Source organism: Brachycentrus maculatus, unplaced genomic scaffold, assembly GCF_059751285.1.
Source record: "Brachycentrus maculatus isolate JH-2025_06_01 unplaced genomic scaffold, ASM5975128v1 h1tg000632l, whole genome shotgun sequence".
NCBI classification, from domain to species: Eukaryota; Metazoa; Arthropoda; class Insecta; order Trichoptera; family Brachycentridae; genus Brachycentrus; species Brachycentrus maculatus.
This window is the reverse complement of record NW_028281368.1, coordinates 43941-68944: the sequence shown is the minus strand read 5'-3', so window position 1 is coordinate 68944 and position 25004 is coordinate 43941. Positions and strand designations below refer to the sequence as shown.

Sequence of the window (25004 nt, the reverse complement as noted above, 5' to 3'; positions counted from 1 at the left end):
GCATCGTACGCTTATTAGCACTAATCGAAAATCATTTTTCATTTCATTTACAGATCCAACCTTATATCCGCCAATGAACATGATCAACCGGCAGACCGAGCTGAGTGATAACGTTTTATTATAAACAGCATTAGTCTACTCTCATTTCACTTTCATTAATCTGGTTTGGTGTCATTATCTCCACTACTGAACCAATATTATAGGTGTCTCAACTTGAGATGAAACATCTTTCATTTTTATACGAAAGAAGATGGAAATCTGAGCATCCCAGGGCTTACGACCTGACATTTGGCTGACTAAAGTGAGCACTTTGTCGTGCCATGAGATGCTCAGACTTCCATCTTCTTTTGTATAAAAACGATAGATGTTGAGTTGTTATCTCAAGTTGAGACTCCTGTATATTGAGATGTTGAGTTGTCATCTCAAGTTGAGACACCTGTACATTGATCTATCTGTAGGGTAAATAATCCAGTTTCTGAATAAAATAATATTGAACCATTTTGATAATTTGTGCTGGCATTATTATAATTAATTTCCGAGACGGAATCCATGTTAATAATACTTTACATATAAATATTTTGAAATATTTATAAATATTTTGAATTTTTACAGTAAAAGTTTGATAATTTGAAACTCACAACCAAAATTCGAAAAATAATTCAATTTATAGAAATCTTTAAAAATTATTTCAAATTATAATAAAATGTAAGAATAAAATATTTCCCCATTTTCATATTCAAACGATGCGCAGCAGTGTGTCGAAGGTAATTAGTATTTTTCGTCTGCAAAATAACAAAAGCAGTAAATAAAATCAGTGATTTCGATCAACTTAAAAAAAGTTTTTCTTTCTGTCTGTAGCAGCAACAAAATTCAAAAAAGTGTTTTTTTTTATTAAAAGCTAAATATACTCAAACCTCGCTTTGGGTCGTTTCACTTTACGTTTTTTCGAAGTTGCCTCGTTACTGAATTAAGACTCATTTTCGCTATCTTTGATATTTATATGATTTCCAATAGAAAAAAGCAATTCACTTTGCGTTGTTTCAATTTGCGTCGCGATATTTTGGAACATATTATCTACGAAGCAAAGTGACGTCTTAGTGTATTTTCCATATAAATTTTCCAATCCTATTTCACAAAAATCTAAATGTCTAAATTTCAGTCATATAAATAAAAGTCAAGTGCAAAAACCTCAATGATACTAATATACGAGACAAATAAAAAAAACAGCATAAAAAACATATATCAGTTTTTGAAATGTTTTTTTTTTCTCTCTTAATTTTATTTTACACTTATGAAGACTTCTTTAAATAAGTGAAAATAGTGAAATAAGGACTTAAAATCACAACATTAGTTAGGTACATTTCCGTCTGTGTGACCAGAACCTGAAGGGTCAGCAGCACCTAACGTTCCAACCAATGATAGACAGGCTGTTTTCTAATTCCGGATAAATAAACCAAAACTTCATGATTGATTCACATTCACTTATTACAATCAGAATTTTGTCTACTATTTTATATATTATAATAAATATTTATCATTGCAAATTGTATTTATCATTGTTTAAATTAACAAGCTTTTACTGTAGTCGGCGTAGATACATGTTTCATAATAAAATATTTTTTAAATCATTGGCTTGTATTAAAAATATTAGTGTGGAATTTGAGTACATAATATAAAATTATATGTAGAAATCATACGCTATTTTAAATAACCGTATCGTCGAGTCTCTGACAGAAGTTTATAACTAACAGTTCACTTTTTGTGATTTTAAAAATAGCGCTTGTAGTTCATCTTAAATCATGTGAATGTTTCAAAACATTGCACTTCTAAAAATGATTTGAAATCTTAACACTAGATATGAAAAATTATTACCTTATTTATCAATGAAATGTAATTTTATGGATATTTGTAATTATCAACTTCTGCCTGACTATATATTCTCAATTGATGTCATAAAAAAGGGAAATAAAAATATAGAATGGTACGCTGAGTATTGTTTTTTTACAAGTTTAAACCAATTATTTTTATCAGCCCATTTAGCTTGCTCGTAAATAAAACTGTTTGAAACATTGTACATACATCTAATTTTGAGTCTAATGTTCACGTATTGGAGCCAAATATCTGCCAAAATATATTGTATTTCAGAAAGTACATAAAATAATTTTGTTAGTTGTTAGAATATCATTTTAGAATGCGTAAATTAGTAAGCGACTGCTAATTTTCAAATGTCTTTAAAACCCAAATTATCTCATTCCTGTTTTAATATCGTGCAAAATGCATCCGCAAATTATGTTGCATGGGAATACGACCTTAAAAATTTCAATATCCCGCTCGTATTCATACTCCGGTAAGATGTAATGGAGCACACTTTAAACCTGCAAATATAAATTGCTGAGTTATGAGGTAATTTAGGATATCTCGCACAATTGTTACCATTGTTTAATGCTAACTTGATTGAAAACAATAATAGTTTATAGAGCAGAGCTCGTGATATATTTTTAAGTCTTGCAAAAGGCATTGCGATCACATAGTTTTTTGGTGCTTAAAGTGAAATTTTGATTAATGGATATTTAATGTAGGTACCAGAGTTGCTTAATATGTAATGATATCTTAATAACACCTTTCATGATGGAAGTGACAAATCGTAGCAGCCATAGTGGTGTTACGGGCTTACCGTGTTGGTGGAAGACAGTTTTGCGTAAGTAAAGTTTTAGATGAGGTTTATTAAATTGCCTTTCATCGTTTTCTTGTTCTAGTCTGTTAGTGAATTGGTGCCGAAAACTAAGATTTAATATATGTATGTTAAGTCTGAATAAGTTATACTGTGCTGTAAATAAACCCGTAATAATTAGTAGACTATTTAATATACCCACTCGCTTACTATTAGTGAAAATGCCTACATTTAAACTGTTACTTTTGTAAGTTGAAAGTTTATTTAAACTATAAATTGAACAAGTATTAGGTTAATAATAAAAAATGCCATCAATTATCAATGAAATGTATAACTTAGAATAGATAACACACAATTATAGAACACACAATTATAAAATTTGTTTTTTTATGATGATAGCATTAAAGTTAACTTATTAAATTATATCATTTGTGTTATTAAAAGCAATATAATTTATGTTATGAGACGTGAAATATGAGTATATACTGTATACTAAATAAGTAACTAATTAAAAAAATATGTGTTAAAAGATATTAACAGTTATCATTTCCCTTGCAGAACGAAATAGAATTATCGTATTTCAAAATTATTGTTATTATAACGAAATGATAATGATAAAGAATGTTTAAAATATCAACATTCCGTTACTTCCGTGTGCACTAAAATATCTTTTACAGTTTTCATATAATTGCAACATCGATGAAGCTGCTAGTTAACACTTAGTAACTCCAGTTGTACGAAATTCGTTAATATTTTTATGTTTAAATAAGTATAAAATAATACAAAAATATGCGAAAATCAATTTTACTCATCAGTTTTTTTTCCAGTGGAAATGATAGTATTATTTCCTTATATAATATATGTGTTAAATAAAACAGATTTCAATTCAAATAAATGTATATTGAATTTTTTATTTATTTCATACCTTATACATATAACCCTAATAGGATTAATATAATATCTTTAATTTAATGTGTTAAACTTGTTTATATACTTATGTACTTAATGATGTGGTTGTGTATGTAAAAGGTTAGATTTCAGTTAAGTATTTTGGTTGATTTTATGAAAGTTGCGTTTCTAGACCCGAGTTTACATTGAGTTGTCAAAGTATGACACTAAAACTGATAAAAATGAAAATTTTGCATAGGTATAGTAAATAATATAACACAAAGTCACACTAAATCTTCGTACTGGCAAAAATATTGCTCGCCCCTTTTTATACTAACATTAAGTATAAAATAAATTAAAGAATAACTTTTTCTTTACAATATAATTCAATTTCAAATACTAATTTTATATAAGTAATAACATAGTAACTGAATTCTATTCAAAGTGATTATTTCAACAATAATTTATACATATTACCCAAAAATGTTCTAAAAAAATTGGAGCGAAAGATAAAGCTTGTCTTGACAGATAATTATTGTTATGTGAGTGTTGATATAATTATTTGAGCTTTGCAATGCTTATTCAAGGACTTCAAGCGAGTGGTTAATGATCTGATGAAAATGGCTTTTTTGTATTCAATTTACATACTTTATTATAGAATGTGATAATTTTCTTGAAGAAAATATATATTTTACAAACTGTGGTTTTCTTTTTATTTCTACTGCCTTCATTTTTTCCTTTCTTCCTATTATTTAGCTTATACTTTTGAGTAAGTAGCGCAGAACTTAATATGTATCTGATCTTGACGATTGGTTAGATATACATATTAAACAATTAAATGATGGGTATTTACTACATCGCTAACATGTGTATGTGGCATTCTGCACATTTGGTATCCACTGAGCGCGTTGTTCTTCTGACAACTGTGAAAATGTATGCTCGGCAATAATGTTTGCTGTCAGAGCAGATGAAAATGGATCTCTGCTGAATCAGTGCAAGCTTGGAGGGCCCTCCACAGATGTTACCACAGGCCTAAACAGATGTAAATGTTACCACACATCTTGTAACTATATTAAACCTCTGGCAATAAAAAAATAATGTTATTATGATTAAAATTAAATTAAATAAAGTCAAATAAATATTTAAAAAATAAATAACAAAAAAACACTTATTCATCTGTTGTGAAAATTTGACATTTTTTATTACAATAGTTCACCTCAGACATACAGACGTGAATATGCCGGCCCCAAATTCAGTAAAAACTCTCGGTTTATATTGACAGCTGACAATGGTATTATGAATTAATTCATGTTTATAAAATGGTTACTATCACTTCTAGTCAAAGATTCTAAAATATCATCTAGCTGAGTATTGGGAAACCTATCTACCCAGGAAAGTATTAGCCCTTGCAGGTTGGGTCCATATGTTTTTAGAGTAATGTGACCATCTGAAATGAAATTATTACTCACATTAATTAATGTGTTGCGAAAGTTTAAACCAGGATGTGGTGCTGGGTGCCAGAAGATAGCTGTGTTTATAGGTGCTCATGGTCTCCAATTGTATCGACTGACAAACAGCAAGTACAATTCAAACCCTTATCCGCATCCCAATGGTACATAGGGCTCTGCATTATATAAACACAGTGTTATATTGATCATTAACACACGAAGGAAAGGTGATCAGCCCTCCGCTTCAGGTACCAGTCCAGGGTAATATTGAATAAATATTAGAGTGAATCACTTATATTTATTTGACCCCCCTGGGAATTGAACCTTCAGAACGGTAGCCGAGCGTGCTGACCATTACACTAAGGAGGCGGACCGTTTTCTGGATTATTGTGTTTTTTAGCACTTATATCATTCATTATCAGGGCTGAAGTGATTCTAGGACTCATGAATGCTGTAACGCGATCCAAAACTAGGCAAAAACCAAACACTGCATGACCCAGAAAGAAATACCACCGAATAACACTTCCCTTCCGCATCCTGTCATATGCCTGTATTCCATAAACATGATAAAAGTTGAGTTTAATGAAATGACAAACAAGAGACTAAGGGGATCCTTCCCCGTATCCTACAATTATCCATCTTAAATCATAATTTTCTCTAGTAAATTACCGTCCTTCCAGACCCGTATATTTAAAAAAAATTCAAACGCATCCCAATTCATTTTGATTGACAAGATTTCCAAAATTAAGTAGAAATTTGGTAACTCTATGAATTCTCCACTTTCTGTTAGTCCTTCAATAAATTTCAGATGAAACATCAGTTGGTTTTTGTTAATAGAAGTAGGATTAGAGAAATCTTCAAGAAGCAATGCTGATGAATTTGTCAAAAGAAATTAATATTTGGCTTTTCTACTCGACAAGATTGCATGAAATATGAAAAATGACAAATTCACGACAAATAACATTCTTAGGATGTGTTTGAAAACTTGACTGTTTTCTATTGTGCTAAATTGTTTAACACACATGCAGAATATACTCAATAATAATGTTTTTTAAATGTATACCTTTTAATACTGTGTTAGGCTGAACAATAATTTTCATTGGATGTTTATGTGCCAGCACAATGTCTCTCCACCTGTCCCAAGGTTCCTTTACTTCACTGTAGTGAGATAACAGCTTTCGTGCACCTTTACTGTTTGCCGTAGACTTGAGGACTTGTAGTTTAGTTAAGAACTCGCCTGTAAGATTTGGTGTGAACTTTATAATCAATACCATGCTTAGCAGAGGAAGACCGAGAAAAACATGGCACGATCAGGTATGCCAAATACTTAAAAGTGGTCAGGTTAGGAGTCGTTACAATCGGCGGGTATGTATGAGGAGATGCATGAACGTGGAAGAGGCGTAGAATGTTTGCAAAGACAGAGTGGTGTGGCGTTCTATTCTCTCTGCCTACCCCTGCAGGGAAGCGGCGTGATGATTAGTTAGTTAGTTAGTTTTTTTCTATAAAAAATATTTTCAATATGTATAAATGAAAAATTAATATACATATTCAGTCGTTTTGCATTTTGAAAGGGTTCTATATGCACATGCAAATGCTATATTTATAGAACCCATTTAATTCACAGAATGATATTGTAATTTGTACCATAATTTTTAAATGAAATGGTTGTCTATTTTTTCCTTTTCTGTTATGATTATCCTAATAAATGTCTCTGCATGTCATGTCTTAGTATGTCATAAAAGAGATGTCTCTCTTCATGTGGTCCCGTGGTTAGTGTCCCAGACTCTTAAGTCAGAGTTTCTCGGTTCGAACCCACTCTACCACAATTTGATACCTATTTCTAATAATGAGCCACCTAGCCTCACAAAAATAGTATGAAATGGAAATATTTGTGTAAGTAATAGAAACACAAATATTTCCCTTTTTTTTATAAAAAAAGTTCCAATTTCGACACCATCAAAAACACTTTATCTTGGGTATTAAAATGTGTGGGTAAGTCTTACATTTAAACACAGATATGTATCACAACACAAAAATAAAATACGTATGAACAGTTTGAAGGTTAAATGAATTATGACTTATGTTTATATCATTCTAATATATTCGTCTCCTAAATCAAAGAATCCTAGACCCGATGATTAACAACCAGTTGACTCCGTGTCTACTAATGCAATGCCCTATGTGACATCTAGTGTGGATAGGGGACAGAACTATATATATATATATATATATATATATATATATATATATATATATATATATATATATATATAAAACAATAAGTTCATAAATTAAACCTTACCAATAATTTTCTTTCCGACAGTTTCAATTTTAGATCTATCTAGAGTCATTAACAGATTTTTTCCTTGTTCTGTTTCTGTTATTTTTAGTATACCACCTCCTTCAAGTTCTAGGAGACGCATCAAAACAAATCTTCCTTGGGCGTGAGCCTTTTGTAAAACATAATAACAATGATTTTTAAATCTTATAGGTCTATATAATATGCACATATTATTTAAATTTCTCAACAACAAAAAAATGACAAGTTATAAAAATATAAACTTTGTAGGGCAGGACTTTTTAAATTTTTGAAGTTAACTGTTATTATAAGAAATTACAAGGTACTTACTTCATCCACAGTATAAAATGTAATTTTTACCTGTAACCAAGCCTTTGTTGCCGGTTGGTACAACTCAATGGATTTAGCAACCCCATACCAAAGCAAATTTAGCCAATTTGTGTAAATTATATTATCAGCAGCATTTCCTACATATCCAAATATCCTAAAAATAAATCATAGGTTCGCATTAAAGGGAAAGCAAATGTTGTGTTGCATCAACAAGCTTTAGAGCAAACCCAAATTAGAGGGTAACGGAAATCACAACACAGGCAAAAGCGCAGTTCCTCACTTAACAAATGTCTTATGTTTTTCTCGACATAATGAAATGATTGTATGGAAATTAAAAAGGAGAAAGTATGTTTTCTAAAAATTGATTAGTTTCATTGTTTTGTATATTAAAAACATTGATAACTTTGTGGTATGGTAATAAAACACTCTCCTTACCATCCTTTGTTTACTTTGGGTAATATCACTTTAAAACACTTATTTGTGACTATCGGTTTCGGAAAATTATTCCATCATCAGGTCATTAAAATTAAAAGAAAATTATTACGATTTGACATTTGGATAAAAAAAATTGAAAGAGTATAAATGAAAAAAAAATTATACGTATGTCAAATCGTAATAATTTAATTTTAATTTTAATGACCTGATGATGGAATAATTTTCCGAAACCGGTAGTCACAAATAAGTGATTTAAAAAAGTGGTATTACACAAAGTAAACAATGGATGGTAAGGAGAGAGTTTCATTGTTGCTTATTCCGTTCTCAGAACATGCATTAAGGAAAAAAATATTTATCTTCTTGCTCAATGCCGGGTGTTGCGATCTTTTAAGATGCCTGGCACTTGGAACACAATTCTCGAATCATAGAAAATGCACTTTAAATATTAAATACATTTAAAACATTATCACTGCTTTTAAAAAACATATTACTAAACAAATTATGTTAGGATTTCATTGTCAGATACTCACTTCGGAATTGCTCTATTTAAACACAAATACAGTCCAACTGCTTCTGCTCTGCATTCTTCCAGAGTTGATCCAATATTGGTAAACTGAGAATCATAAGTTTCTCCATTTTTATACCATGAATCAATATAAGCACCTAGTCAACATAAAACATAAATTTTGATTAGATAATGATTTTAAAAAAATAATAAAACTTGCATACTTTATACAATTTATTATTGTACCTAATCAGGTATGATTTTTGAGTAATGGTGATAAAAAAATATTTTCTCTTGTTAACTGGAATTAGGTAATTCACAAATATTTTTTGTTAGGAAGTATTGCTACCAAATAATTGTTTTTTTTTTTCAATAAAATGGGTTGGGTCTTTACTCCATCCATGCTTCTGTACATCGCCTCACATATTGATAGAACGTAACTGATTTCCATTAGTAGCATCAATATTTTTTACTAACACAAATCATAACTTTTAACGCAGATTGATTGATTGAAAATAAAGATTTCAATGACATAAAAGTTCTTTTACCAGTAAAAATCCGTTAATTGTATAGACGATTATATGCTAGTGTCCTCCAGTTGGCTTTACCAGCTACCCTAGCTCCCTTGGTGAAAGTCCATGCACCGAAATTCAGACTTTGGACCCAATAATTATGGAAATTCTTCAAGCAGATTATCATACATTCTAAGGATTGCTTCAAATAAGAATACGATGCGATTATGTTGATGTTAAGACAAACCTGTAAGAGGGTTTTTGACTTTATCAATATCAAAGTTGAAGGAACCATCTGCATATTGGTAAAATGATTTTCCACTTCCGTGACCTAGGAGTTCATGTAAGCCAACTTGAACCTGGGAAAATATAAATGCTAGTCAATTTTAGTTTGTATTGTTGCAAACATTGAAATACTCAGTAAACTTGCAGTTGTTTTTTTTTTACCTCAAATGATGGACATCTGTATTTGTTTAAAATATCAGAATCTGATTCAGATAAGAAAGGTGTTACTGTGTCTCGATAGTGTGCCGGAATCACATTCCCGAGGGAAACATTCTTAAACCCTTCACATTGTCGTATTTCATCATCTATGAAATATCAATTCATAATGTAAACTAAACGCATTTCACTCATTAATAATTATAGTTTTGTAAAAGGGTCTTTTCACATGTACTTTTTATTTATTAAAAAAAATTACAAAGACTTGCAAATCTTTTTTTTTGACAAAGAGAAGTTGAGAAAACATTATTTTGAAATGTAACAGGTCTACGAGATGCCAAATGTATAGTTTAACATATGTTGTATGTTTGCTATGTTGGTGATGACATTATCGTGATTTAACCCCTCCCGATTTTATAGCATAATTTTTAAAATACAAAATTATATGTGAAAACTTTTGTTTTATTTATATTAAACCAATCAGAAACATAAACGATATGGTTGTCCTGCATATTTATAATAATATCCCAACTTCATGTGAAAAAACCCTATTGTTTAATAAACGTACAATTAGGAATATTGATTCCTGATGGTATCACACTGCTTGCAAAAGTGAGGACATCCAGACTGGTGAAATCTGGTTTAAGGAACCTGTCCATTTCAAATTCTTTTCCCCATGGTAAAAGTGTTAGAAAGTTTTCAGCATTGTCAACAAGAATCTTGTATTTTTCACTCATTTTTTTATTTAATATGGCAACAAATCCTTCATACTCCCCCCTCTGGCCAATAGGGTCACGATAGGTCTCAATAAAACCTTGGTAACTGGAAAAAAATGAAGTTATTTACTATATTAATATTAATTCATGTTATTTTATTACCTTTTTTTAAAAAAGTTGTCTTTTTCTTTTACCAATTTTTTACAAGTCATCACATGCTACTATATTATAATTCTTAATTGTAATATTTATAAATACATAATTTTGGTACAGTATAAAGCAAAGGTGTTCTGCAAAAAACATGTTTTGCAAAAATAGCATTTTTCTTTTCTCCCACCTTTTATTTTACTGTTGGAGCACACAGCACAATACTTGTGGTTCCCCCTCTGGTTATAAATAAATAATGTGAGGGGTTCCATTGAGAGATTGTTCTGTATCTACTGTAGCCCCCGTTCTGTGATTTGCTTCGGGTGCCCTAAAGTCTCCAATAAGTGACATGAAGTTTGACTGTACTACTTATGAGTTATTGCTACATTTCCACCACTGTCCGATCTTTATACAACATATCGTAGTCGTACAGGAGAAAGTGATCAATTACCAAAATGTAAAATGTTCAGGAGGGCCATTTTAGTCACTTTTGCTTGTCAAGAATATAAACATTAATGCAGTTAGTCATTTTTAACAAGTCAATATATTATACTTCCTAGTTTTAAATCCTTTGGATTTTTTTTTGAGGGCAATATTAAGCTAGTAAGATATCAAATATTCAATGATCACGTTTTTGTAAAAAATGCACTTGGTCACTTTCTCCTGTATGACTACGATATATGAATGTATAAAAATGAAAAATGGTTTTCTGGACCACTTTAGAGTCTTTCTTATAAAGCAGTACAATGAGGTATATTCATACCTGTTTATATTTTCCAAATAAAATATTTTGATAAACTTTTTGTATCTAAAATATTGACAGCATTTTAACATATTTCTGTTATTTTGCATATCAACTCATCCGTAAAACAATAATTAAAAAAAATTAAGAGGTGCAAGTCAAAATAACAGTATTTGGAGCCCCGTCGCCAGTTGTAAATTAAATATTTGGCTTGCGGCAAGGCACAGCCAGAAACATAGTCCATCTCTTGACAATAGCAAGTACTAAAGTGTCTTTTTGCGATTCTAAAATTTGTCATTCAATTGTGATTCAAAAACCATAGTAAAAAAAATCCATCTATATTAAAATTATCTACAAATGGCATCATAGTGTCACTCAACATTGGAACTGATGTAACAAAATGAATGTTGAGTGACGCTCAACAAGGAAATGGTAAGGGTTAAATATAATATTTTATGAAGTCCATCTTTAAGAGGTTTTTTTTCTCCTATAATTTAATGTAATTAAGTCTTATTTGCATTAACTACAAAAAAATTTCAATTTGGATTTAATTCTAAATACCTTTATTCTTTATTTGAGACAAGAATAATTACATACACTTAACTTACGTTTCAATAACGGGTCCTTTATCCTTAATCCAGTAACGACTTCCATTTTTGTGTTCGTTTAAATCACCTTTAGAGAAACTCAATATGAAATGTTTAAGCATTTGCTTTTGATTTTCATTAGCTGCATATTTAGTTGCTTCTTCCAAGTGTTCAATAACTTGATGAAGAATAGGTGAATAATCTCCACGCACCACTTGGAAATATGCTCCTTTGTACAGCTCCCTTTCTACGCTTATTTTACTATCGGCTTCCTTCTCCACACTTGCCAAACGGATAGAATATAGTGGAGTTCCTAATTTGATTATAAAATATTCTTAGTTAATTTTTTTTAAATGTTATATAAACTCAAGAATATTCTTAAAAATCAAATACACAAACCATCTTCTGACATTGTCTTAAATGTTCTATTGTTGTAAGCTTCTAGATTCCGCAAACGCAGCCAATCACTCACCAATTTCGCATCATCCATAAAACAATTACCAGAGAAATATGTTGAGATACCCTATAAGAGTAAATAAATTATGTTTTATTCTGATGTCTGTATTCTCTTCAATAAATTCAATGATGCATTTAATCACAAAAATGCTATTTATGTGAAACAATTTTTGAAATGTTTGCTAATGTAGCTTTTATTTTTACCTCAATGTGTATTAGTTATATAATATTACAGGTACCAGAAAGTTTTATTTGATTAAATAACGATTTCCCCTGGGCTTAACTCATAGTGAATTAGTCTTTTGAAATCCCACCAAACACATGACAATACCTATTGTATGGTCTTATTTAGCTTAGGAGTTGGCTTGGCCTTTTCATTTAGTGATAATTGTATATATTTTACATTTTCTGTTATTGTACAGGATCCATTTTTCATCTCTGATTACAATTCGTTAAAAAAAGGTTCAGCAGAGACATTTATCTTGAATCTACAAGTGTTTAACCGTACTGTTTTGTTTTCTTCAGTAAGGTTGATGGTACTCATAAACCTTCTCTCCAGACCTTACCAATTTTTTACAAGTGGTCTCGTACTTTTGACCAGGGACATTGGGGTTTGTCAGTAAATTTTTAGGCAATATTCCGTCATTTTTTGTGAAAGGGTATAAAATTTTAACAATTTATCAACGTTTATCAACTTCCCAACCCTGTTACTGAAAGTAAAGTAAATCACAAAGGATGTGCGTATGACTCAAAGAACAAGTTTCAACTGGCTCGTACTGCACTCATTGCAAAAAACAAACAAAACAAAAAACAAACAAAAATTCAGTTATCCCTAATACTATGTTTTTAATGTATTTAACAAATGAATTGATATAGGTATACCCATATCCATTAACGAATAAATCACCTCATTTCCTAGTCCAAAGCTTTTCTGTCGGTCCGTGAGAGAGTACATCCTCTCGTGGCAATCATTCCACAACTTCTCCATATGCTCAGGGTGATCGATATAAGCCTTTGAAGATTTTACTATAGCGGCGAATTTTTCTTTCTGTATGTTAGGAATTACTTTAGTATCTCCAATATTTTTATAATTTCCAGAGTTGGAAAATAAGCCACAAGAATATACGAGAAATGCCTTAAAAAGGAAAATAACATTTTATTTATACAAATATTATATGCGCTTCAGTGAGAAAAATATACTAAATTACCCACTGTCCAATCTTCATCTGTAATGTTATGATACTGTGAAGCTGATTTTAGATTTTCAATGGTCTGTGATGCAAAGATTCTGTGCAGCAAGGAGAATATTAGTGGAGATTCGGGACTGGTTTGCAGCAAAACTATGGAGCCACCCACCCAACAAGCCTATAAAACATGTATTAAAAATGATAAGAAATACTTAAAACAATAATAAATATAGTGCAGTGCCACAAACAATATAATATTGTAATACCTTACTGAGGTGGTGTGCATAGAGCTTTTCTTTTTCAGTTAGGCCGTTGAAAGCAGCAGTGCAGTCTAAATCTACTATAGGTTGATCATTGGGGAGCACAAATTCAGAAATAGAACTCATGATTATCTGGAAAAAATGAACTGAAATGATTGCGAGTGCAGTAGAATAAAAAACTCACCTATTCCTATAGATTAGTCCATCGTAAGTTTTTATTATTAAGTAACACATAGCATTGCTAAATATCTTTTAAAGTTAGATTACCTTATCTGGAAAATCATATTTTATTTAATAAAAACCAAGGCCAACAACACTATTATACGATTTTAGATCCACACAACTTAGCCGCAATGCAAAATATAAAATGGGGCATATAGATTTCTGTTTTTCGAGAGAGTATTTATTTATCTATTTAAAACTTATGTATCATACAGTAGATATGTACATAGGCGGGGTTATTGCTACGAAGCAATATACATATTTCAACCAATTAAAAACAGTCAAACACAGTGTGAATGAACACAGTTTATATCATTTGATATTTGTTTGAATTAATTAACGTATAGTGCGTATAAAAAATTAACAGAATATAAGATTATAGTAGGAACAATTTCCATTACTACAATTCAATGCATAAGGAAGGCATAGAAAGCAGGAAAATGAGAGAAAGGATGCAAAAAGGAGTAATATCATGCGTAGTTAAGATTCTGAGGATAGACAGTTGTCTCAGATGTTTCATAAAGATGTTTGCACTTTTTAAGCGGAGAGTTGATTCATTATTAATTTATTAATAAAATATATCCCCCATTTTCTCATTAATATCTTTATCAACTACTGCGAGGATTACTTTCCAAGCAAACAGGTGATGGAACATGTAGATCTCATTCATTAGGTCAGGAAATAGCGTTTTTAGTACCTGTTTTAGTGATCATCTTTGATCCTTTAAATAATTATTTTACTATATACCTACTTGAATTCGAGTTCAGAGAAAACAATATGTCATACTCAGTATTTCAGTTGAAATTGAAGGTCCATATGTCCATATGGACAGAAGCTTCCACTACCAAATATTACAAAATTTACATTAAATATCAAATCGATGCTTACCAATAAAACTCTATAATCCTGAATCAAATAAGAAAGTATTATGATTATTAATAATAGGTACCTTTCAAACGCTGAAGTTAGGTGAGGTTATTCAATGGAGTAAGTCAAGATGTTAAATGATACCAATATAGATATGATATGATAATATTTTATTTATTGTTTTGGCAACTACTTTGTGGTAAGACATGATAAAATTGTGAATTGAACACTTGTTTTTTACCACTCAAGTGGTAAAAATCTTATCATTCTTATCTTGGTCTTATCACACAATTTTTTTTTAAATATACGGGTGAATGAAATAAAAAAAAATACGAAATTGGTCCCGTGGTTAGTGTCGCAGACTGAGGAGAATTTCTGGGTTTGATCCCACTCCACCATAATTTGATAAATGGCCCGCTTAGGCCTAGGAAAATACTATGAATAATAATAATTCAATTGGCTTGGCGACGTACACCGCATGCCTCTCAAGAGCCGCCATCAAGCTTGCCTCTTTTACAATTAATCAGGTTCGCGCCGCCCAGGACGACCACTGCTGACAATTTGTCAGCATTTCTCGTCAGAACTTTGGGACGCAGATCTGACTTGGGAGGATGCAAGGGAGCTGGCAGCCGACAGAAAAGCCTGGAGACAGTTTGTGGACTACATATACTCCACATAGGGAAAGGATATGGATTAATATAATAATGATTTTGGATAATTTATATAACGCTATTTTCATAAAATACTACCTCAAGAGCGCTTATAAAGACGTGGATAATGATATGATGATAATAGATAAACTTAAAAACAATATATTGTCAATCAGCCTCCGGGCGTAAAGTAGGCGGAGTCTCGGGAGTATTATTACGCCTATTTCTAGTTCTTCTTGGGCTGGAAGAATGACCAAGATGTCGGGCAGGACACCTCTCTGAGCGATGGTCACGCCAGAGAGCAACTTGTTGAGCTCCTCATTGATTGCATTGTTTAGTGTAGTCAGCTGTTCAATATAAACCTCCCTTGGAAGTTGTTTGTACAAATTCCCTTCGCTTATTCCAGGATATTTTAACATGCAATATTGCAATATTATCATAAATGGCGCACTTTTCATCTGTAATAATCATTTATTTCCATATATGTATGTATAAAATAAAAAAGATCATACATATATTTTTTTTATTATTTAATTCATAAAAATTATTATCAATTGATGATTGTACATATACAATATCTTAAAACATATTAACATAAAAATCCTTATTCTCCTCAACCAAGCCCTCCAACACATCATCCAGTTCTGTATCAGGAAACCTCTCTACCCAGGAACGAATTAACCCTTCCAGGTTGGGTTCATATGTCTTGAGAGTGACTTGACCATCTGGAAAAAGTGCAATAAAGAATTAAACCTTTGGTTACCAGGACTTTCAGGGTTACTATGCCAGATACCGTAATTTAAACATAAATAATTCAAAAGTAAAATGTGTTTGATAATTTATAAACACTCTGTGCCATTGTTTTATCTTCAGCGTGACGAAAATATCTCTCGGAGTTTAGTTAACTATTAAGTATGCAATGTTATAAAATATCGACTAATAAGCTCTTGAGAAAATACATACTCTTCAATACGGTGTTGGGTTGAATGAGAATTTTGCGTGGCTGCTTATGTGCCAAGACAATATCTCTCCATCTGCCCCAAGGTTCTCTCAGCTCGCTATAATGTGCAAACAGTTCTCGTGCGCCTTGCACATTTCCGGTGGATTTCAGAACTTGCAGCTTCAATATAAAGTCACCTAAATAACAAAATTATATATTAAACTAGTATTTTCTATTTACACAAGAACAGTAGCATTCGTACTGAAGTTAAATTCAATTTCAAACAATTATTTTCTAACTACACCTGATGTATTACAACAAAAGTAGAGTTTTCACATAGCAGTTAAATAACATTTTATAAAAATCACTAAAGTGGATACAATTCGGTAATGAAGACAGGGCTAGTAAAACAAGTGAAATATTTCTTCACCATAAAATGCGCACGCAAAACATAGAAATATGCATGTTTTGATAACAGAATAAGAAACATATAATTATATTATTGTACATTTATGAAAAATATGATTTTAATGATAAATTGATGATAGACAGTTTCAATAACAGACTAATATTTGATCTTACCAATGACTTTTTTCCCAACTGTTTCAATCTTGGTACGATCCAGAGTCATTAACATATTCTTTCCGGAGTCAGTTTCTGTAATGTTGAGGATACCATCTCCATCAAGTTGCAGAAGACGCATCAAAACAAATCTCGCTTGAGCGTGAGCCTTTAATAATAATTAAGTAATAGGTTATTAAACAGGTTATATATTTTTTTTAACTTGTAAATTTAATAAAATAAAGAAGTACCTGTAACCAAGCTTGAGTGGCAGGCTGGTACATCTCAGTAGCTTTAGCAACTCCGTTCCAAAGTAAGTTCAACCAATTTGTGTAAATTATGTCTTCCGCTACCTCCCCTTCGTATCCAAAAGATCTAAAATTGGAAATATTATTACAAGTAATTAGTAACCCTAAAACGAATATGGCAATTTTCATGAAGTACTCAAATATTAATTTGACCAGAACTACTAGTTTGTAAAGGGAAAAGAACAAATTATAGGTAGGAAAAAACACCCTTTTCCATTTAAGGGTGAATATACAATTTTCACTATATATGAAGGTAGTAATTCTTATAAATTATATCCAAAAATTGCATCAGGGTTTTTAACAAAATTGGGTAAAATTTTTAGGTATGAAAATACAATAACAGATGTGCAAAATAAATAATGAAGTAATTCTTGTTGAAAATTTGGACTGCAACATTAAAATGTGACATTCCTTTTGGCTGCTATTTATCAACTTATATATAAAGTATAATCACTAAGCACTAAGCACACTTATTCACCTCTATCATTCTTTGACATTTGGGTACTTAATTTGTAAATACAAAAACTATTTTTACTCTTAATGGCCTAAAAACTTAAATGACAGCCGACATATGTACACAGAAAACAATAAGAAAGTAATGAGAGTTGCAAAGGATGCATTTAAATTTCGTTACAAGCAATATGATGCAGTCTGAAGATATGCGCATATAGTGCAGTTTTAAATTTCTTTTCAGATTAACCAGGAAATCAATTATACAAGATTTTTTTTCACCATCCATCCCGCAAAATCAGGAGTGTACTGTAATTCTATTTAATATTTCGTCCGGAATATTTTTTGTATTTTGAATTATGAAAAGTTTTATATTTAAAAGTATACTACCTTGATCAAAAAGTTCCCGGAATAACCTCCGTGTGGCGTTCTCAGTCACCCGATTTGAGTTTTCTTTTTTTTTCTTAGGTTGCTACATCTGTCATTGACATTGTATGAAATTTTCAGGTTGATAGCTTGACATTTGTAAAAGTTACGCCGAATTGAGTACATCTGCGATTGTACATGATTTCGCTTATTGACAATTTTGAAAAATGGAATACTCTGAAGAAAACGAACATTTCCAAAGTAGCCATGAGTCCGTCAACGATGATAAACGCAATGGCAGGCCCTCGACATCGAAAACCGAAGAAAACATTAACAAAATCAAAGAATGGATGACCGTAGCCACAAAATGAGAATTGGAGAGATGGCAGAGGAGATAGGCATCGTTTTTGTATCCGCTCAAGACGTTTGGGTGAAGCAATTCACCAAAACGACCAGATTTGTGGGCAAACAACTCGTGGATCTTGCACCCCTATAACGCACCGTCGCACAGTGCCATCGTTATCCGTGACCGTTTGGCTGAAAACGGAACGAATGCCGTCCAACAACCACTGAATTCACCTGATTTGGCTCCCTGCGACTTTTTTTTATTCGGTCGACTCAAGAAACCGCTCCCGGAACAGCATCCGAGACGAGGTCATGGAAAAATCGAATGGCTCTGATGGCCATACCGAAAACCAATTATAAAAAATGTTTTAAGGATTGATGTTGCTGGCGTAAGTGCGTTGAAGTCGATGGGGAGTACTTTGAAGGGGACAATATCGATTTTGATGAATAATCTTGTATTTTTAATTTTCTGAATACATTCCGGGAACTTTTTTATCAAGGTGGTATATTAAAGGAACCAGAATTAAAACAAATGATTTTAAATGCAGTTGAGTTGCAACATCTGACAACAGCCTATTTTTTTCTTGTTCTCCCTTCAATGATTGGAACAAAAATCATTTTGTATGTATACTGCCTTGAAAATTTTCAGCTATTTACGCACTCTATTCTACATTGAAATTGTAATTGTTTAAAGATTTTGTTATTGTTTCACTTACTTGAGCACATTTCTATCCAAACACAAATATAGCCCAACTGCTTCCGCTCTGCATTCCTCAAATGTTGATCCGATATTGGTAAACTTAGAATCGTATGTTTCTCCGTGTTTATACCATGAGTCGATGGGACCACCTGGAAATAATATTGTATCTGAGAGTTTATACAAACTTAAGGTGAAAATGATGTATAGTTTAGGTAGAACAACTAACCTGTCAGGGGATTTTTAACTTTATCTATATCAAAATTGAAAGTTCCATCAGGATGTCTATAGAACAACTTTCCACTTCCATGGCCCAGAAGTTCATGTAATCCTACTTGAACCTGATAAAATAATATGTACAAATATTTAACAATTACATTATGAATATTATAAATATTATATATATATATATATATATATATATATATATATATATATATATATATATATATATATATATATATATATATATATATATATATATATATATATATATATATATATATATATATATATATTTTTTTTTTTTTTTAAAACCCTTATCCGCACCCCAATGGTGCATAGGGCACTGCGTCATATAAACGCAGTGATATCTTGATCGTTTACACATGAAGAAAAGGTGATCAGCCTTCCGCTTCAGGTACCAGTCCAGGGTAATATTGAATAAATATTACAGTGAAAAAATCACTTATATTTATTTTACCCCCCTTGGGAATCGAACCCGGGACCTCCAGAATGGTAGCCGAGCGTGCTGACCATTACACTACGGAGGCGGACGCCTATATATATATATATATAAATATAAATATATTTCCATGCATGGGGACGGACAAAGTGAAGCAGCGACCCAAGTCCCTGTTAAACAAAGCGGTGACTTATAAGTCACTGTTGCCGGTATACCAGTCACTTCAAAGTCGTAAATTTCTAATAAAGAGGGTGACAATGTTTATTTTACATGTTATAATATGGTTACCTCAAAAGATTTAACTCTATACTTGTTTAACAGGTCAGAATCAGCCTCAGATAGGAAGGGTGTCACTGTGTCCTTATAGTGAGCGGGTATCACATTTCCGAGTGAGACATTTTTGAAACCTTCGCTCTGTCGTATTTCATCATCTGAGAAATAAATAATTAATTAGTAAATAATACCAAAAAAAACCAAACATGTAGGTTTATAATAATATAATAATATCAAATATGTAATAACAAAAAAAAAACAAACATGTAGGTTTAGACACAACTTAAGTTATATACGGATCGCACCTGTTATTAGTATAAGTAAGATGAACATTTGTAATATATCAAGTTGTCACCACTTCAATTTGATTATTATTTTTGATAACGAGCCACTTAGATCTATGAAAAATAGTATGAAATTGAAATATTTCAGTAAAAAAAACTCACAATTAGGAATGTTAATTCCTGCAGGCACACCGCTACCAGCGAATGTCAAGACATCTAGACTGGTGAAGTCTGGCTGTAGGAATTTATCTTTTTCCATATCCTTGCCCCATGGTAACAGCTTCAGAAATTCTTCCGCATTATCCACGAGAACTTTGAATTTTTCTGACATTTTTTTATTGACCATCGCAACAAAACCTTCAAATTCACCCCTCTGTCCACTCGGATCACGGTAGGTTTCAATAAATCCTTGGTAACTAGAATAATTAATATAAAAACAGTAAATGCAAAACTCAAAAAATTTGTACATTTTTAAATTGCGAATATAAAAAATAAGATGTTTATTCTAATCTATTTTAAATTTCCTCCAAGACTTCCCTGAAATAAAACAGTTTAAGTATTTGAAAAAAAAACAATAAGAAATAATTGCACATTTCTTATTGGAATTTAAACATACGTTTCAATAACGGGTCCTTTATCCTTAATCCAGTAACGGCTTGCATTTTTGTGTTCGTTCAAATCGCCTTTGTAGAAACTCAGCATGTAATGTTTGAGCATTTGCTGTTGGTTGGTATTAGCTGCATATTGAATCGCTCGTTCCAAGTGTACAATAACTTGTTGAAGAATAAGGGAATAATCTCCACGCACAACTTCGAAGAATGCACCCATAAACAACACCCTTTCTATAGTTATTTTAGTATCTTCTCCCTTTTCTACACTAGCCAAACGGGTAGTATACAACGGAAGTCCTAAAACATACCATCAATAAATTGTCACGCTGCAAACATACAATATTAGATACATACATGTTATGTCAATAACAAACCATCAGAGGTCCAGGTCTTGCAGGTTCTTGAAATGTACGCTTCTAACTTGTGAGTACGTAACCAAGCTCCTACCCTATCTGCATCTTCCATCGTGCAGTTCCCTGAGAAGTAGGTTGAGATACCCTATAAACATATATAGGATATACACCCTTAGTTGTACAAGTGTGGGAAAATATTGTGTTTTGCAATTCCAAAAGATAGAATATTTATAAACTGATTTGGTCCATCTGGATAACAGTAATGGCCAATAGATGTTTGTAAGCATAGCCGAGACAAAATGAATACGCAGGATCTGAACTAAGGGTTATTAGAGATATAAAAAATGGTAATAAAGAAACGAAAATTCACCTTGCTTCCAAGCCCGAGACTTTTCTGTCGGTCTGTGAGAGAGTACATCCTCTCGTTGCAATCATTCCACAACTTATCTATATGCACAGGATGAGCATCAAAAGCCTTAGAAGATTTTACAATAATTGAAAATCGTTCTTTGGGTAAGTTTGGAATGAATTTAGTATCTCCCATACTTTTGTAATTTCCCGAGTTGGAAAAAAAACCACAGGAATACACCAAAAAAGCCTGTAATGAAAAATGATGATTTGTAAACTAGTAGCTTACTATGTTATACCTAAATATTTCATTTAATTGTAAAACTTTCTCACCGTCCAGTCCTCATCGCTGATTTTACAACATTGCGCAGTCGATTTGAGACTTTCGAGGCTCTCCGAAGTAAAGATTCTATGAAGCAAGGAGAATATCAGCGGAGACTCTGGACTGGTTTGCACTAAAACAATTAACCCACCAGTCCAACAAGCCTACAAAACATGGATACAAACAGAATGAGTAAAGTCCAACCTTTAAGAATGTATACATTATTTTTGTTATTTATTGTTAACACTATGTTTATACATAACTAAATATGAGACAATTTATCACACATACAAACAGCTCAATGTTTTATTTACTAAAATTAATTTTCCATATGTTACTAGAGAAACCAAAAACGTCTCTTTAAAAAATATATATATAGGCATGTTGAATAATTGTATGACCAGCATGGATCGTTAACAACTTAAGTAGACGTACTGAGAGTATTTTTATTATTATGTATGTAATGAGGAGAGTTTTATTATAATAAAATGTGACATATTTGCGAACCTTGCTCAGGTGATGCGCATAAAGCTTTTCATTGTCAGTCAGAGCGCTGAAAGCAGTGGTGCAGTCCAACTCTACTACAGGTTGATCATTTGGGAGCACAAACTCAGAATTAACACTCATGATATCTGAAAACATACGTGATTTAACAACCGACTCGGGACCGACAGATGTTTGCATGGCTGATCTATTGAGCCAAGTTTTGACTAAACTTGATGAAGAATATCGCAGTTTCGAGCAGAGTCTCAGCATTTCTGCAGATATGTATTTCTGCAAAAGTGATTATCAAATAATTAAATTGTTTAAGCCAAGGGGAAATTTGTAACTTTTTTTAGCATAAAAACCATTGTCATAAAATGATTTATGATTATAAGATTACAAATCTTTTAAATATAAAAATATAAAAACCATGCATTCTAAATCAGGTAGTTCAGTATGCAGTTGCAGTTCCAAGGTGCATACTGAAGTATCAGCCAGTTTGTCATTTTATGCTCATATATCGAATAGCATAAGAAATTATCACTATGGATCAACAATTATTTTTTTTGAAAAACTAACATTGGAAATGATTCATGTGTATTGTTGCCATCTTTCTAAAGATGATCTCTCCGGCATTTAACCAGTAAAAAGGGGACTTAAAAAACACTGAAGTATATTTTAATTTAATGGGCAACAATTATTTTTAAGACAATTGAGTAATCATTTATGAAAATTATTTTGATTCCTTCCCTCTATCAATGTGTGTCCTGGTCAACAGTCGGTGAATTACGGCAAGTCTAAGTCGAGTGATGTTAAATTGTCTAAATAGGTCCAAATACAATGCACATGATGGTGGCTCAGAATAGACACAGTGCAAAAATTATCTTGAAGGCGTTTTAAATTTTATTATTAATTAAAATATGTTTAGAAATTCCTACACCACAAAATGCTGTGGCGCGTGTCATACGTCATGGGCGAGTATAAAAATGAACAGATTTCGATGCTAAACATTTTAATTTATTAAATTAGCTCCCCCCCACTAATACTTGGATGGGAGATTTGCCAATTTTATTTTTCATACATTTTTATATATGTTCACAAATTTGTGATGTAGCCGAGTAACCATAATAAAACTAAGATGATTTTAGGCGCTGCAGAGAAGCAAATTTGAGGCCACGTCAAAAAATTCCCTTATGATTTTTTTTCTGACAGCTGCCGATTTATCCCATTCAACAGCAATACATCCAAATTTCTTTGTGCGTTTTTATTAAGCGGCTCGACTTGCTCATTATTTTAAGTATTAATAGAAATAGAAAAAGTAGCATACATAATAATTTCCATGCTATAAAATGTGAGGAGTTAATGCTTCGTTGCATTAATTTCGTAGTATGCCTATTTATGACTTTCAAAGATTTAAAAAAAATCTAATTAGATTCTTTAAACTTGTAGTGTTATTCGGTTAGTTCGACTAAATAATAATATCGTCTATTTTCTAAGAAAACGATCATATCAATAAAAAGCGAATTAAATTTTAATCTTGTCGGTGACTGGTACAGCACTATGTAGACACTGACTAGCAAGTGGTATGTAAGATGTTTATTTTTATTCTTTAGAAAATGGATTTAAGGCCGTTTTCTGTCAAATTATTAAACTAAAAAACGTACTTTTCAAAAACAATTTAAATACTTGAAATAAATTTGTTAGATTTTGAGGAGTACCGGTAACTTTACCCTATTTTGTTATTCATGATAGAACAGGATAAAACTAAAGAACCGGAAATTATTAATTGGATGAACAGTTATCAAAATACAAAATAATTACCGGCTGTATGGTTCCCAATTACAGACCACTTATTCCGAATGCAAAAATGAGTATCGAGAATTCAGAATGACTAAATCTAAACCGCAAACCAGAGATTAAATACGACAGGTCGCCCAACACCCGGAAAAATATTTAACCACAGACCAAAACAAATATTTAACCACAGACTAACAATACATAAACAATACCAAATAATAATAATTCCACGGACTTGAAGATTATAGGTAGGTATAAACACATTACATACCTACTACACAATTGTCGGCAAACTCATTAGTCAGCAGAGCCAAATGTCGAAATATTCCTAGTATTACGATTCAGGTTTCATTTTAGAGTCAAATTTCTTAAACATATAACTGTATAGGTACGCTGATTTTCAATATTAATGAAAATTAAATCATTTTATTGACCTACAGTGCATTGAATCAAATTTGATATACTAAATAATGATCTAATTTATTGATAACAAATAGATTGTGCATTTCCTTGGAAAGTTTAAGTAAGTCAGTTTTAGATGTGGTTGTTTTTTATTTTAGACACGATACCAGATTCTCATCAATAACATGATTTATTATTCCACTCTTGATAATTCATGCTGTAAAAAAATGTTCCCACGAATATGTAGAACCAAAAAAGGAAAAAAAAACACCATTTTCTGTTTCAATAATTGTCCTGTTTTTTTCCGGGTCTTTGGGAACAAAGTTCACATTTCTTTTTCATATCAACACATTTTGCACATTAATGGCTGAGCCGCATTCAAAGGGGCAAAGAATCACATGCTGCTCGTGTGCTGT

General features: G+C 31.7%; 3 protein-coding genes across 15 annotated transcripts in view; 1 reads left to right on the top strand and 2 right to left on the bottom strand.

The window, feature by feature from the left end:
- Nuak (Nuak family kinase 1) overlaps positions 1-4256 on the top strand; it is a 48840-nt gene extending 44584 nt beyond the window's left edge. For all 8 annotated transcript variants that reach the window (XM_088274068.1, XM_088274067.1, XM_088274066.1 and 5 more), the window contains one exon: positions 54-4256. In XM_088274068.1, coding sequence (XP_088130194.1) covers positions 54-108 — 55 coding nt within the window. In that variant the 3' untranslated portion in view covers positions 109-4256. The remainder of the gene's footprint in view (positions 1-53) is intronic.
- LOC148300941 (dipeptidyl peptidase 3-like) lies at positions 2709-14842 on the bottom strand. Of its 3 annotated transcripts, none has more exons than XM_088274075.1 (14): positions 14796-14842; positions 13631-13756; positions 13390-13542; positions 13085-13312; positions 12121-12244; positions 11743-12034; positions 10098-10351; positions 9536-9678; positions 9336-9447; positions 8602-8734; positions 7667-7790; positions 7310-7457; positions 6071-6244; positions 2709-5006 (listed from the first exon to the last, which is right to left on the bottom strand). In XM_088274075.1, the coding sequence occupies exons 2-14, from the start codon at positions 13748-13750 to the stop codon at positions 4861-4863; spliced, it is 2151 nt and encodes a 716-aa protein (XP_088130201.1). In that variant the 5' UTR covers positions 13751-13756; positions 14796-14842; the 3' UTR covers positions 2709-4860. The 3 variants fall into 3 exon arrangements, with proteins under 3 accessions (XP_088130201.1, XP_088130203.1, XP_088130202.1); XM_088274077.1 differs by having other exon boundaries at positions 14735-14830; XM_088274076.1 differs by lacking the exon at positions 14796-14842 and adding an exon at positions 13892-14009.
- A 1068-nt stretch (positions 14843-15910) lies between these two features.
- Positions 15911-24307, bottom strand: LOC148300940 (dipeptidyl peptidase 3-like). Of its 4 annotated transcripts, none has more exons than XM_088274052.1 (14): positions 23717-24307; positions 22414-22538; positions 21918-22070; positions 21607-21834; positions 21258-21381; positions 20889-21180; positions 20435-20688; positions 20004-20146; positions 19260-19371; positions 19050-19182; positions 17116-17239; positions 16886-17033; positions 16327-16500; positions 15911-16088 (listed from the first exon to the last, which is right to left on the bottom strand). In XM_088274052.1, exons 1-14 carry the CDS (start codon positions 23763-23765, stop codon positions 15943-15945), a joined length of 2205 nt encoding a protein of 734 aa, XP_088130178.1. In that variant the 5' UTR covers positions 23766-24307; the 3' UTR covers positions 15911-15942. The 4 variants fall into 4 exon arrangements, with proteins under 4 accessions (XP_088130178.1, XP_088130177.1, XP_088130176.1 ...); XM_088274051.1 differs by having other exon boundaries at positions 22414-22680; positions 24211-24307; XM_088274050.1 differs by having other exon boundaries at positions 24211-24307.
- Positions 24308-25004: the final 697 nt, after the last annotated feature.